This window comes from Chamaea fasciata, unplaced genomic scaffold (genome assembly GCF_029207755.1).
Source record: "Chamaea fasciata isolate MVZ Bird 193981 ecotype frontalis unplaced genomic scaffold, bChaFas1.0.hap1 SCAF_9, whole genome shotgun sequence".
In the NCBI taxonomy this organism is placed as follows: Eukaryota; Metazoa; Chordata; class Aves; order Passeriformes; family Sylviidae; genus Chamaea; species Chamaea fasciata.
The window spans coordinates 3,858,085-3,872,868 of NW_027094094.1; the positions used below are offsets into that span (position 1 = coordinate 3,858,085).

The 14,784-nt window shown below is 44.0% G+C and overlaps 1 protein-coding gene across 1 annotated transcript in view; it reads left to right on the forward strand.

Annotated features, from left to right (window-relative positions):
• The window catches only part of CPXM2 (carboxypeptidase X, M14 family member 2), a 68,796-nt gene extending 64,127 nt beyond the window's left edge, over positions 1-4,669 (forward strand). The window contains exon 13 of the mRNA XM_066190765.1: positions 1,860-4,669. Within this exon, the coding sequence (XP_066046862.1) occupies positions 1,860-2,110 (251 nt within the window). The 3' untranslated portion in view covers positions 2,111-4,669. The remainder of the gene's footprint in view (positions 1-1,859) is intronic.
• Positions 4,670-14,784: the final 10,115 nt, after the last annotated feature.

Below are 14,784 nucleotides of genomic sequence, written 5' to 3' on the forward strand. Positions count from 1 at the left end.
CTGCCAGTGAGCCGAGGCTGGTGTTCGTAAGGCTGTCAGGTCTCATCAGTGCTAAAAAACCCCAACCCCTCCTCATGCAGGAGATGTTCCATTTCTATTTTTACATGGAATTGCATATTGGAATATGTACTTTCATTCACAGGGAGTTTCTCCAGGACAGAGTGCAAAACTTATTTTAGGTAATAGTTTTTCCCCTTTTTCAATTCACAGCTAAGAATACTCGGTGGTTAAAATCATATTTAAAAGAAGCCTAAAATGATCCTGGTGCACATATGGGTACATAAAACGGGTATATCTGAGATTATTCATGGGGGAAAAGAAGAAACCAAAAACTCCTGATTGAATGGGGTGTTAAAATACATTTTTATGAGTAGTTTAGGTGATTACAGGAGCATGGTTTGTGCATGTACATTTAACCAGGTGGTTTAAATGTCCTGGTGAATTTGCTGTGTAGGAAAATCAGTGTAATAAACCCTAATGTAAGGGTTTGTAGAAGGGAATATTTACTTACACCTCAAAGTGAGTTGATGTTATGTATTCACACACTTTTCCTAATAAGTAGCACCAAAATCTGTGTCCTGGCAGTCTGGTCAGGGTTGTGTGATGTGAATTTTTCACTGGGGCTCTCCTGGATCCCTCAGTTAGGATTAGTTTGGGAAAGGTCTTTTCTGCCCCATGGGAATCACCAGATTTTGTCTCAGGCCTTTCCAGCTGCCAAAGCTGGATTGGAGCCTTTTTTCGTCATTTGGAAAATATGATTGATGTGTGTTTTTCTCTAGGGTTGGCAGGATGGGGAGGGGCACTTGTGGTGGGGGCAGCCCCTTGGACACCATCCTGGGTGTGAGGATGGAGAGTTCTACCTGTGGAGTAATCTTACCCATGGCCAAGGCCTTCTCCTGCGGGTGATGCAGGGCTGGGAGTTGGACTTGATGGTCCTTGTGGGTCCCTTCCAAATCACCTTATCCCATGTGATCCTGTGTCCTCATTTAATGGACTCAAGTTAGCCCAGGAAAGGTTTAGATGTGATGTTAGGATAAATTTCTTCATGGAAAGGGTTTTCAAGAACTGGAGCAGGCAGCCCAGGGGTGTGGTGGAGTCCCCATCTTTGGAAGTGTTCAAAAAATCTGTGGATGGTGATGGTTTGGTGATGGTTGATGGTTGGATTTGAAATCACAGAAATCTTTCCCAACCTCAGCAATTCTGTGACTTTATAAACACCACTCTCCTCAAGGAGAAAGGACCAAAGTCATCTTTTTTTATTATCAACACCTTAAAGAAGGGATGGGACCACTGGGCTAAAAACAATTTATTGCTCAGATAAACGTCAGCCTCAAAGGCCGTGAGATTTTAGAGGAGCAAGAAGTCAGCCATAGCTCAAAGTAGTCGCTTTCTTACAGGGCAATATATACATTCTAATCCAATAGATACAATATATACAAAGTTTCTTTGTTACAAGGCAACATATAACATCCAAGGGAAAGTTGCCAGAGTTTATTTTGCTTCTCTGGCCTATCACCTTTGCTTAATTTTGCTGCACTGCGTATACTTTTATCCAATGGGCTGCTCCTACACATACACACATGTGCTTCTGCTGTAACATCTAAACTGTTAGCTTACTCCATTCAATTACTGCACCATAAAACCCTTCACCATCTTACCTAATACAGTTTCTTACTTACTCAAGGCATATTCTTACTTACAGCTATAGAAACGCAAGTTTATCATTTCTCTCCGTGACGTCTGTGCGCTCTTATTTTTACATCAACCCAAGCTTCTGCCAAGGCTGCAAACCAAACCCTTCGGTACCTGTGGACGTTTCTATCTTTCCGTTTCCCACATTTTCTTCTTCCCCCCACCAGGAGCTGACGGGGATTACTGGCGCCTCCTCAACCCGGGCGAGTACGTGGTGGGCGTCAAGGCCGAGGGCTACACCGCCGCCACCAAGACCTGCGAGGTGGGCTACGACATGGGGGCCACCCGCTGCGACTTCACCATCTCCAAGACCAACCTGGCGAGGATCAAGGAGATCATGAGGAAGTTTGGGAAGCAGCCCCTCAGCCTGTCGGCGCGCCGGCTGCGGCAGCGGGCGCGGCGGTGGCAGCGGCGGTAGAGCTCAGCCTGCTGGCTCAGCTTCTCTCAGCCTGGCCGTAGTCGTAGTGAGAGTTTCGTAGCCCGTCTCTTCATGCCTTTTTTTTCTCTGCACGAGGCCTTTCTGTTGTTAGTGGAGCTGGATGGATGATGGGGTGGGGGGGTTTTCTCATTTTTGGTGGGAAAAAAGAAATCAGAAATGAAGTTCAAGTCGAACCGAAAGGAGCCCCCGGTGGAGAGGAGAGACAGGAAGGTGTTTTGAGTTGAGCTGGAATGAAATGTTTTGCTTGTTGGGTTGTTTAATCCTTTGTCAGTCTGCTTTCTTTAAAAGTTGAAGAGAAAGGATAAAAAGCAACAGCAACAAAAAAGAGGTACTTGTAAAGGAGGAGCGTTCTGAATGAAAAGCTGAAAAAGGTATCTAAAGTATAAAATTGGTATATTTTTGCAACTCAGAAAAGTTTTGACACTCTTTATGTTTTATTCTCATATGGGAGGAAAAGCTGAGAGGTGACAACTTCTGTTTAATGTGATTAAAACTTGTGTCAAAATTTCTCTCTTTCTCTGAAAGTTCCCCTTTTGATAAGCACTGTATTTCAGGAGAAAAGCCTGCAGTCAATAACCCACCTTTGCTTTCCTGCTTGGGTTGTTTAGATTTAAGGATGCTTTGTGCTGCCAGAGGTTAATGCCCGGAGTGTTTTCTCCTCTGGCTTTTTAAGGCTGCAGTTTTACTCCATGAACTAAACCTGGTGAAGAGGTTTTGGAATCAGGACCACTCCAGCACTGTGGCGTGGCAGTTCTTCCCTGACGTGAGAGAAGGACCCGAACAAAGCTTTTCCTGAGGATACAGCCAGTTGTGTCATGGGTGAGAGGAGAAGCTTAGTCACTGAGAGCTGCTGAATTGACAAATCCACTGATACCATCTTTTTTCTTAATTTTTGGCTTGACTTGAAGTGCCTTTTGTGCTCCTGCACATCTCTTGCTGCTGTCTTCTGTGACATGCAAGGGGTTCTGGGTTCCTCTGCAGGCCTGCTCATCTTGCTGCTGCTTTTCTGGCCTTTATGCCTCTTTGGGAGCAGGATTTGTGCTTTATTGTTGGCTTTTGAGTAATAAAATTGTACTGCAGGACAGGATTGAGGTTCGGGAAGGATGCAGAGAGAGTCTAGGAAAGAATCAGCACTGGGCAAAGTGCCAGCTGATGAAAATACAACTCTTCTCCATTAGCTGCAATGTTATGACCTAAATTATACCTAAAAAAAACAAGGTCAGCTGCATGATTTTAGCCAGTCTGTGGCTAAATAAACATCTCTCAACACTCTTGGTAGCAGACTGCAGCATACTCTTCCAAGTCCAATTCTGTTTGAAACATTTTGATTGCTATTTACAGTTTTTGCCAGTTTGATAGGGTTCTTGGAAAAGACATTCAGCAAAATATCATTGAAACTGAGGAGAAAATAAAGCATGAGCAGAAAAGTTACTGTATAAATACCATGTGCCGTCTGTATTAATTATTTTTTTATTGTCAAGGAGTGTAGGAAACACATAAAAGGTGAAAGACTGCAGAGTGAGAAAGATAATCGTGAGCCCTTGCATAGTAAATAATCACATTCCTAAATTTCCTTAGGCAATTTCAGCCCATGCTTGTTCTGCAGATCCCATTAAATAACAGCAAAGGCTCCAATAAAACAGAAGAGTGCCCTTTTTAATTCTCTGTGACTGAAATTACGGAACACCTCCAAGTCAGTATCACTTCAATTAAGTAACAGAAGTAAACAACTCATCCAGTCATTCCATCATGTGGAATTATATTTTACTAACTTCACCCTCTTTACACCCTTACAGCATCCTGTGTGCCATATGTATTTTTGTATAGCAAATGGAACTGCAGTTTGTCAGGAAGGGATTTTTTGTTTTTTTCTTGAGAGGTGAGAAGGGATTAATGATGTCTTTGTGCAGGTTACAAAGTGAAATCATTTTGGAATATGGAGTAATGACAGCAGGCAATTCGTTTGCAGTTGAATTTGACTTGTTCACTGGCATATGTAGATTTGATGACCATCATAGATAGATCAAGAGCACACGAGGTTTTTTGGGTTATGAATGGAGTTTTTTGGGTGGATTCTCTCTGGGGTCCTACAAAGGCATCTTGCAGCGTGGTTGGAATGCACTGGCAAAAGTGGAACAAAAAAGCCAGATTTAACTGGGATTGAAGGTGGGAACCACTGTTTTAGTCCTGGCAGGTGGGGTCTTTCTACCTTGACATAATGGTGTGAGAGTTTAACTTCACAAACCTTGAGGTTCCTGTGCTTTGTTCTCAGAACTGAGGTTCTTTCTGTGAGAAATTATTTTTCATTTGATAACAAGAAATGGATTTGATGGGGAATTCTTGGACATCTGTGAGCTAAGACTGGATGGACTGTGATTGCTGAAGGCCTCAGGTGCTGGGGACAGTGGCTTTGGTGTTCTTTCCTGGCTGTCACTAGTGCTTACACGAGTTTGGGCACAGCAGAACTGGGACTAATGCAGGTGACCTTACTCCGTTTTAGTCCAGGCATTCCTCAATAAATGGCCTAATAGCTGTCAAGTGGACTTGTCTGTGCAATTATTTCCTGATTGTCCTGTGCTGGAAAGCACTCCAGGCTCCAAGGAATTCTACCAGGAATATCAGATGTGTGAATATCTGGTGCTGAGATGTTTATGCCTGCCCTGGATGGAATGATACCAAACTGATGTGTGCCCTATTTACTGCTGTAGTTATGCACTTGGGAGTTAAAATGTTCCTTTCCTTTGAAATACACAGCACCATTATTTAACCTCCAGACACATCCAAATCACAAACCGGTAAATCTGGATACCAATGTTTTCTATTTATCTGCCTTTCCCCCCTCTTTAGAACAGGTAATTTTTTTTCTAAAGTCTGTACTTTAAATCTCTTTTCCTTTCAGTGTTGTAGGAGAACAGATAACCCTGCAGAGATGCCAAGAAATAAAACTTGAGGGTGGATTCAGCCCTTTTGTAATTACAGACCCATTTGAACAGCTTAGAGCAGCTCTCTTATGTGAGAACTTTGCTAAAACTTGATCATCCCTGATAAAAAAGAGAAAAATACAATCCCTTCCAAGTAATAAGAAATTCAGCTGCACAACCTCACCCACAAAGGAAAGGTTAAGCAAATGAAAGGTTAAAACAGGAGATATTCCGCTCTGCTTGATAATACCAACCATCAGTCATCTGCTCCCATGCAGAGCCCTGACAATCATAAAACACAGTGGGAGCTGCCTGGCTTCTCCTTAACTATCCCTGTTGGGTTATCCAGCTGTTCATTTTTATTGGTTTAATTATCATCTGGATTTTTCTCATCCACCCTGATGAGAACTACAAGTGCAGTATCCTCTCAAAGACAGCTCTCAGTACCTGCAAATCCCCGACTGGTTTGGGTTGTGGAAGGATCCTAAAATCCACCTCATCCCACCCCCTGCCATGGGCAGGGACACCTTCCTCTGTCCCAGGTTTCTCCAAGCCCTGTCCAACCTGGCCCTGGGCACTCCCAGGGATGGGTGAGTCAGGTTGGGAATGTAGAGAAACGATATCTGCTTACCCACGTCGGTATAAATGTAATGTCACTTGGTAATCTCTAATCCAAGTTAATTTGCTGGCAGCAGAAGAGTTTTAGGAACATCTGAGCATGGCTTTTACCAGGAGGTTGAGCTCTGTGTGGGTAAAACACTGATGAAAATGAATGTGAATGAAATCATTGTCTATGCTAGTTAGGAAATGCATTTTTTCCATTGGATATTTTAAGCCTGTCACATATTTTCAGCTCCTGTCACCATCTATTTCCCTTCCCTTGTATAGTTGTGGGGCTTTTTTCCCTTCAGCTCATTATTTTCACGGAATTTGGGACATCTCCCCAAAGTGTGGATTTCAGCAGTGAGTGACAGTGATCCAACCAGATTTCCTCATCCCTTTTATCACTGTGGCAGGAGGCTGACCTTTATGAGAAACGCCAAAACAGGGATGAACTTGAAACAGAACACAGGTGGATTCATACCAATGCCTTCCACTAGTTAACCTTTAAAAACTGGCATCAGATACCTTCGCTGTGGGTCTGAAAAAGCCCAACTTTGGAGCTTTTTCTACCTTTTGTTTTGTAACCAGGCTCTGAGGGAATTTAGGCAGCAGCCCTAAGCCTGAGGGGGAAGTGTAAAAGCATGGATAACTTGTGTGAATTGTGGTGGCATCACCCCCTGCTGCAGGACAAACAGCTCTGTGCACACCTTCCAAGCCTCCAGCCAGAGCCCAGGGAAGCTCTGCTGCTTCTCGCTGAGGACACAACTTTTCAAAGCCTTTTTCTTCTCCCACTGCAGCAGTTGCACACTTGGAGAAAGAATTAGTGATTTTTACAGTTGATTTCGTGGGTACTTTTAGGACCACTTTTGCCTGTGCTGCTTTGTGTTATCATAGAGACAAACAGGGGGTTTTTTGGCTCTTTCCAGTCCTTAATAAACAGCTATGAGTTCTTTTGGCTTCAGGTGATTAACTTCTAGAAGTTTTAGGGTTTTTTTTTCTGATATCTCCTTAATATTCCAGGTTTCACTCATATCTGTACACTTAATCTGAAGTGCTCACTGTGATCTTTAATTCCCTTTTGAAGGCCATTAAACTTCAGATGACATTTTTTGTATTTCACTTTAATGTTGTAAGATTTTTGAGCAGAAAAATTCACAGTCAGTGAAGCCTGAATGCAATCTTGTCACTAAATAACCATTCTCTGCCATCTTTCATTGACAAAAACCGACATTTTGCAGCATCCATAGTCACTTTGTAGCTAGGTGAGATTTACAAATCCACCAAGTCCACCCTGGGATTTGCGGGACAATTTGTTGATCACTTTTGTGGCTTTTCTGTCCTCTTAACCTGACAAGAGACTCAATTTGATTTTGATGGAGATTACAGGGTTTTTTCCATTAAAATTTTAAACATTGCTCATGATCTTCTCTTTGGGCAGACAAAGGATATTTTTATGCATTTCACAAATTTCAGAGGGGCCGCATTGACTCAACAATTTTTGGTACAACATTTCAACTTAATATGCAAATGAGTGTTTTCATCAGTAAAAAATAACAGTACTTGGATTTTTGACAGCTTATAAAAAAACTCCAGGCAGTGAACACAAAGGTACTTTACAGGTGCATGTTTTTGATACTTAATCTGCCTTTTCAGGGGTTTGAGTGCCTTTGTTCACCTGCTGGAGAGTCACACTCAGAGATGTTAAATCCACCTTCCCCTCGCTGGTGTTTGGCGATTTCCACAGGCTGGATTAACCAATATCCCACAGTTTTCTGCTCTTTGCTCAACTGATCTTCAGACCAGACCCCTTTCAAGCACTTGCCCCTCCCAGGGGAAGGTCCAGCCTTCATCAGGGAAGGTCCCTGGAGCATGGCTGGAGTGCCAGCATGCCACCTGGAGAGAACTCTTGGATTTTCACATCACAGCAGCACTTTTGAAACTGGGGGGTTTTTTTCCACCAAAACACTACAAAAGATCGTTGCCCTGCGTATTCTGAAATACTGGTGGTGTTTAGGGAAAACATTAACAATTCCCACCCATTATGATGCTAAGTAATCTCAACCACCTGATAGCTTAATTATTCTAGTCATTAACTCTCTCCCTTAATTTGCAGCAGCTGCTTTCTAAAATTCAATACATCACTTATGTCAACAGCACAATCATCCTTATTAACTCTGCTGTCCCAAAAGCAGCAAAAAAGAGCATTCAGAGTAAACTGTCATTTAAAGATTAAATATTCATCCAGCCTTATTGTCAGCAAGTAAAAAGATGAAAAATGGAATTGCTTTTTGGGGTTTAGATGGGACAGAAATTCAATACCTGGGTTAATAAGGAGCAATGGCAGCACAATCTCACTTAACCCGACCAGGGGCATTTAAATCTGAAATTTTAGCACAGAAATCTGGGTCTGGCTCCATGACCTTAGAGCGTAAGTAGCATTCAAATCACATTCCTATTCATCACAATTTTGTGACCCCTGGAACTCACACGTGAATGGAAACATTAATTTGGGTTGGCCAAGCTCTGGCTCAGCTCAGGGATCATCTCCTGACTCCAAGGTTGTCCTCACAAGCAGAACAGGTGAATTTACAGAATAACTGGGAGGGGAGTGGGAAGTGAAGGGAAAACCAGATTCCGTTTCTATCATCTACCCTGTACCAGCCTTATTTTTCTATATTTGGCTAATGAAGGGCAGCTGGAGCCACTGTAATGAACATAATGATTTCTGGGAACATTCAAACCCCAATGATTGCACTGAAGGACCAAGACCATCCATCAACAGCTCCACCAGAGAGACATAAGCTGTTAAACCTCCTTATTCAGTTAATTTCTAAATGGCTTTGCTACTGTTGGTTGCTCTATGGCCATTTTTAAATACCGAAACAAATTCCTTGAGTGATAGAACTTTGAGAGCTGTTCTTCAGAGATACTTATCTGCTTTGACTTGCACACTTTCTGTGACTTCTGCCCTAAAAAGGTCATCAAGGACCAGTTTGATGACTCTGAGTCTCTGTAAATTTGGGTACTTGTGGTCCTGATACCAACAGCACCCTCGGTCAATGCACCCTCAGCACTGTGTGCAGAACATGCCTGATTTGGAGAAAATCCAGCATTTTAAAATCAGTTTCTCACTAATGAAAGTGCCCATAGAAATTAATTGCTGATTTCCATCTCAGCTTCAGAAGTAATGTATCATTCTTAAAGCAGTATGAGTCTCCAGAGGGTGCTTTTCAGATTATCACAGTCTTTAGATGTATTATTAAGACCTTGACTGCTGCATGATTGATTTAATAAAAATAGGAATAAATAGAGCTTCCCTAGAACTCATCCCTGTCTTCTGCAGGAAACTTGGTAGATTTTTGGGAAATGACACCAGAAAAAGTGTGAGATTGGGGTGGGAGAAACAGAACCTCTGTTACAGAGGGGAAACTGAAGGATGGAAAAGAAGATTCCAGTTGAAATCTTCTACTCCCCTATTTTTCCTGAATAAATTTGCTCTTCCCTGAATTTTCAAATAGTCCTTGTTGCTGAAGCAGCCACTGAGGTGAACAACAGAGGACATCGTGAGTGGTGGCAGTTTAAGATTGCCAGTCCAAGGCAGAGAGTTCAGAAGCAGATGGCGGCAAATTATATTTCAGCAAACGCTGATAACGAGAAAATTACTCTGAAATTTGGGATCTGGCAGAAAGCTGAGTGGGTATTTTTTTCACACCAAAGGACCTCAAAGCTGATAAAAGCCCAGGGTAGGAAATGGGATGGTCAGAGCAGCATTCCTTCAATGAGTCTGTGATTTGACAATCAACTGTTGATTGAGATGTTGAGGATGTTGAGATCACACATTTCCAATTTAAAATAAAATAAATGCCTGTTGGTGGAAAGAAAAATATTAACTACGGAGGGGGAGGAAGGAGCAAATCAGGGTGTTAAAAATGAAGTAGAAAGGACCCACACCAGCAGTGGGGTGTGTGTAGGTGTGGGCACAGAAGAAATGAGGAGGGCAGGCAGCCCTCAGGGGGCACCTGCACTGCAGAGCTGCCAATTGTTCCACATTACAAACCCCAAATTGTACAAATGCGGCCTTAATATAGCAACAATCAGAGCAGAGTGTGGGAGTCCCCAGTGTTTATCAGCTTCCCCGATTGCATCTCCTCGAATTTCAGCGAGCCTAGGAACTCAGGATGTGAAATAGTGGTTCTGACATCCCTCCCACCATCCAAAAAAAAAAAAAAAAAAAAAAAGAAAAGAAAAGAAGGAAAAAGAAAACAAGAAAAACAAAAGCCCCACCTTGCTGATGAAACCTCAGAGTCTCCTGTGATTTGTGTATCTGGAAATGCTACCTTGAAATATTTGGGAATTTAGTCACAGTTCATGCCAGGTTATAAAGAGACTTTAGGGAGGAAACAACAGATTCTCATCTGCTGAAACCACACAAAGCCTGCTGAAGCCACGATAAAACTGCCCAGCCCTTTGTCACTGCATTTGAGAGACTTATCAGTATCCCAAAGCTTCCAGGACTTGCTCTTTATCTGATTCCCACCGGGAAGGTGGGAGGATTTTCTACATCAAAGTTCATGACCCATCCACATCTGGATGTTTATAAGAGGTCCAGCACATTGTGGGTGCTGCTGGAAAACAAACTACTAATAAAAATGAAATTTAAGCTATCTTCTTAAATTTATAGAGCCTTTCATGCAATAGAATTGTTCAGGCTGGAAAAGCCCTCGGACATCTCTGAGCCCAACCATTCCTCCTGCCAAGGTCATGTCCCCAAGTGCCACATCTACAAGAGCTTTTAAATCCCCCCAAGGATGGGGACACCACCACTACCCCAGGCAGCTGTGCCAGGCCTGGACAAACCTTTCCGTGAAGGAATTTTCCCAAATATCCACCCTGAGCCTCCCCTGGGCCAGCCTGAGGCCGTTCCCTCTCCTCCTGTCCCTGTTCCCTGGAGCAGAGCCCGACCCCCCCGGCTGTCCCCTCCTGGCAGGGAGCTGTGCAGAGCCACAGGGTCCCCCCTGAGCCTCCTTTTCTCCAGGCTCAGCCCCTTTCCCAGCTCCCTCAGGAATTCTCCAGCCCCTTCCCAGCTCCATTCCCTGCCCTGGACATGCTCCAGCCCCTCCATTTCCTTCTTGTCATGAAGGTCCCAGAACTGGACACAGGATCTGCGGTCCCTCAGCAGTGCCAGCACAGGGGACAGGCACTGCCCTGGTCCTGTGGCCACAGCAGGGACGTTAAATACATTCTTTAATGGCTTAATACCTCCGTGCTCTGTCCAGAGAGCCACTGGTTAGCACTGAGGCTGTTCCTGTGGCACTGCTGCTGAGGAAGGCTCTGTGCACACATGAATTATTGATGATAACAACTCTGATAACCTCCTGAGGATCAGGCATTGCCACCAGCCCGAGGTGCTCCCTACAAAGTGCCCCTTGGCATTTCAGCCACCGTTTGTCACATCAGCTCTCTCTAACCCGCAGTGCTGGTGCCCCTCTGGCCCAAAACACCTGAAATGCCTTCAGTGGTTCAGCAGCTCTGTAAACCCTCCAAACAGGCAGGGGGTAATCTGTAAGCAAACAGACCTCAGTCCAATCAGCTGTTCACAACAAATGATTTGAACATCTCTGTGTGTGCAGCTAAAGCAGATCATCTTAATGTGAAAATGATGGCGAGAACGGAATCACTTTAATGGGATGATTAAGAGCTGTGGGCTCCTGGGGAAAGCAGTGCAGCAGTGTGTGCACCTGCATCCATTAAAAGGAGCCAAATATAGGGAATGACAAGCTGTGACTTGCCAGGCCATCTGTGGGGCATGGAAAGAGCTGGTGGGACAGGCAAAAGAGAAAATACAGCATGAGACGGCCTGGGATGGGGTAATGAAGCTCACACGGGGCCACACTGCATGTTTGCCTCCTAAAATCGATGGAGGTTTTGGGATACATGTGGAATCTGGGTCATGGAGGAAGAGAAAGTAAAATTAGAACGGCACAGGTAGTATCTGTGTCACCTAATCAACTCAATCTACTCTGCTCATTTTTAGCATAACAGGAATATGCCTCACTCCCTGGGAAGAAGTCTGTGAATGCTGGCCAAAAAATAGAGAAGAAAACAAAGTAACGACAAGTTCTTCTGAGATGATCTCACTGCCCATGTATATTCATTGTTTGCTGCTAGGCAGAAATACTCTTTCAGTCCTCTTGACGTGGAAGAAGTGGAAATTATAATTACAAAATACTAATATCTCCTATAAAATTAATTGACCGATTTTTAACAGGTAATAGAGTTTATTGCCTTTGTGGTATTCCTTCGGAGGAATATGCTTGTAAAGCCCTTACATATTTATAGGTGCCACAAATATAGAAGTATATAAATATGAAAAAAATGCATAGATATATATTCTCTTCCTCTTCTTTCTTTTTCATTGCAAAGAAGAGACAAAGCATGAGAAAAATAAATATATCTGTAACAAAGCAACCCAGGCTGCAATAGCTGTGTTAAGGCTACCAAGGTCACAAGGGATGATGTTTTATGTGACAAATATCAGCACTAATGTGAGTTTATTGACAAGCACAATGGCAGGGATGGCCAGGAGAGCGAGGTACAGGCCCTGCAGCACACAGAAACTGATAAAGTGATTTCTCAGCTGATAAAGGATGCTGGGATGTCCCTCCTGGATTGGGTGTATGTCCTTGAATTATCAGGCAGCACTTCTTTACATGGAACATCTACCTGCTGCTAAACACACCATTATTTAGGGAATGGTGTGAGTTCATCATCATTTACATTTTTTCTTTAGATTCAGATACCATCTGCTGCTCTGTTTGCTTTTGCCTAATGTCACAGTCATAAGCATGTAATTACCATACTCCTACTCATTTTTTTTCATGTTCTTATTCATTTCAAGCTTAATTTCAGTCAGGTTTTTTTTTTTTCCTTAGCTTTCTTAAACCCTGCAATTATTAGAAGACAGTTAATGGGATCAACAGCAATGTTTCATGCTGCAAGAATAAATTTTGAAATGGATTAAATGAGGACAGATGACAAAGCACTGAAAGCAATCTTTAGATCAGAAAAAATGGAAGGAAAAAGTAGCCTTGTAAAAACTAACAAATGATGACTTCGTATGTATTAAAAAGTCTAAATCTTGGGGATTTTCCTCATAGTGGTAAAATAGGAATTTGCAACCCTGAGAAAGTGTAGGCCTCTGTAAAAATTAACGGAGGAAAGTGCAACCCTGGCTCTACTCTTCTGTCCAAGTTGAGAAAAAACTCAACATGGATCAGTTCTGACCCTCAGAGTCCTGCCAGGTTTGCTGTTTGTTTCTGGCTTATTCTGTAGCTGAAGGGGGGTGGTTTACAAAAGCGAGGGAGAGGGACATTGCATGCAGGCAGCTGGTGACAGGACAGGGGGCAATGGTTTTTTACTGTCACCACCCCCACAGGGAGCAATTCCTGCCCAAGATCCCATCCAGCCCTGCCCTCTGGCAGTGGGAAGCCATTCCCTGTGTCCTGTCTCTCCAACCCTTGTCCCCAGCCCCTCTCCAGCTCTCCTGGAGCCCCTTTAGGCCCTGGGAGGGGCTCGGAGCTCTCCCTGGAGCTTCTCCTCTCCAGATGAGCACCACCAGCTCTCCCAGCCTGTCCCAGAGCAGAGGGGCTCCATCCCTCTGATCCAGATGGATATTTCTGTGATGTTTGCACAGCACATCCCAGCACACCCGTTACAAAAGGATCTGTGCAAGCACACAAGGGGATGGAATATCACTTTAGGTCAGCTGCTTGTCATCAAATGTCCCAGAAGCCACCAAATGGCTGCCAACCCTTTTCTTCCAGTGGCCTCTTGGGCCCCTGGTGCTGCACTGAGGTTTGCTGCGCTGCTCCAGTGTCAGGGACCAGAGTGGCTCGGGGACAAACCTGAGCTCTTCATTTTGTCCTGGGGCTCCTGCAGCTCTGGCTGGGCTCCTCTTGTTCCTACGGGGAACGACTGAGGGAACTGGGGTTGTTTAGCCTGGAGAAAAGGAGACGCAGAGGTGACCTTGTCACTCTCTACAACTCCCTGAAAGGTGGCTGTGCTCAGGAGGGGTCGGTCTCTTTCTCCAGGCAGCACTGACAGAACGAGAGGACACAGCCTCAAGCTGCACCAAGGGAAATATAGGTTGGATATTAGGAAAACGTTTTTTACAGAAAGGGTGATAAAGTTTTGGAATGGTCTACCTGGGGAGGTGATGGAGTCACCATCCCTGGATATGTTTAAGATAAGACTGGATGTGGCACTCAGTGCCAGGGTTTAGTTGAGGTTAGGGTTGGGTTGGACTTGATGATCCTGGAGGTCTCTTCCAACCTAATGATTCTGATTCTGATTCTGATTCTGATTCTGATTCTGATTCTGATTCTCTTCTACACTGCAGGTGCTACAAAGTACAAAGGATTCAAATAAATATTTGCATTGTTTGAGGTGCCTTGCCACGCTGGGGGACGTGCCCGCTGTCTTGCTGCATTCCTCCCAAAGCCAGGCCAGCAGAAGTTGCCACGAGGCTTTTCACTTGGTTGTAGCATGATGGTGGCAAAAGAAAAAAAAGTGAAATAATGATATGGATGGCAAGTCCTTTGAAACTACACTTCCTTGCATTTTCCAGGGCAATTATTCTGTCTCCGCTAAATCTGCAGGCGAAACTTTCCAGGAATTAATATTCCCTCGCATTTGCCTTTGTACTGTGAAAGACAATATTTAGGTCCTTCCTAAGGGATGGGAAAAAAAAGTTGTAATGGAGACCAGAGCAAAATAAAACCTCCCACAGATTCAGAGAGGGAACAGCGTCCCAGAATCACTCACATGGTGGTAGCAGCTTCCCTTTGCCTGTTTGTTTGAGCCTGGAGCCCAGGATGGAGCTGTGATTCTGGGAAATGCCTTTCCCCCGTGTGAGAACACGATTGTTGTGCTGAGGTTCACACAGCCGACTTCACCTTTCAAAGATAACAGTGAAATCTTTTCATTTGGAGCCCGATTTTGTGCCTTGCTCTCAGTGCAAATTAAAGGTGGCTACAGGCTGAAGGTGAATAAACGATTTACCTCACCCAGGCCTGCCAGCTTTGTGAGAAGAAGGCGACAATGTGTGGAGACTCGTGTCAATGTGTGCCC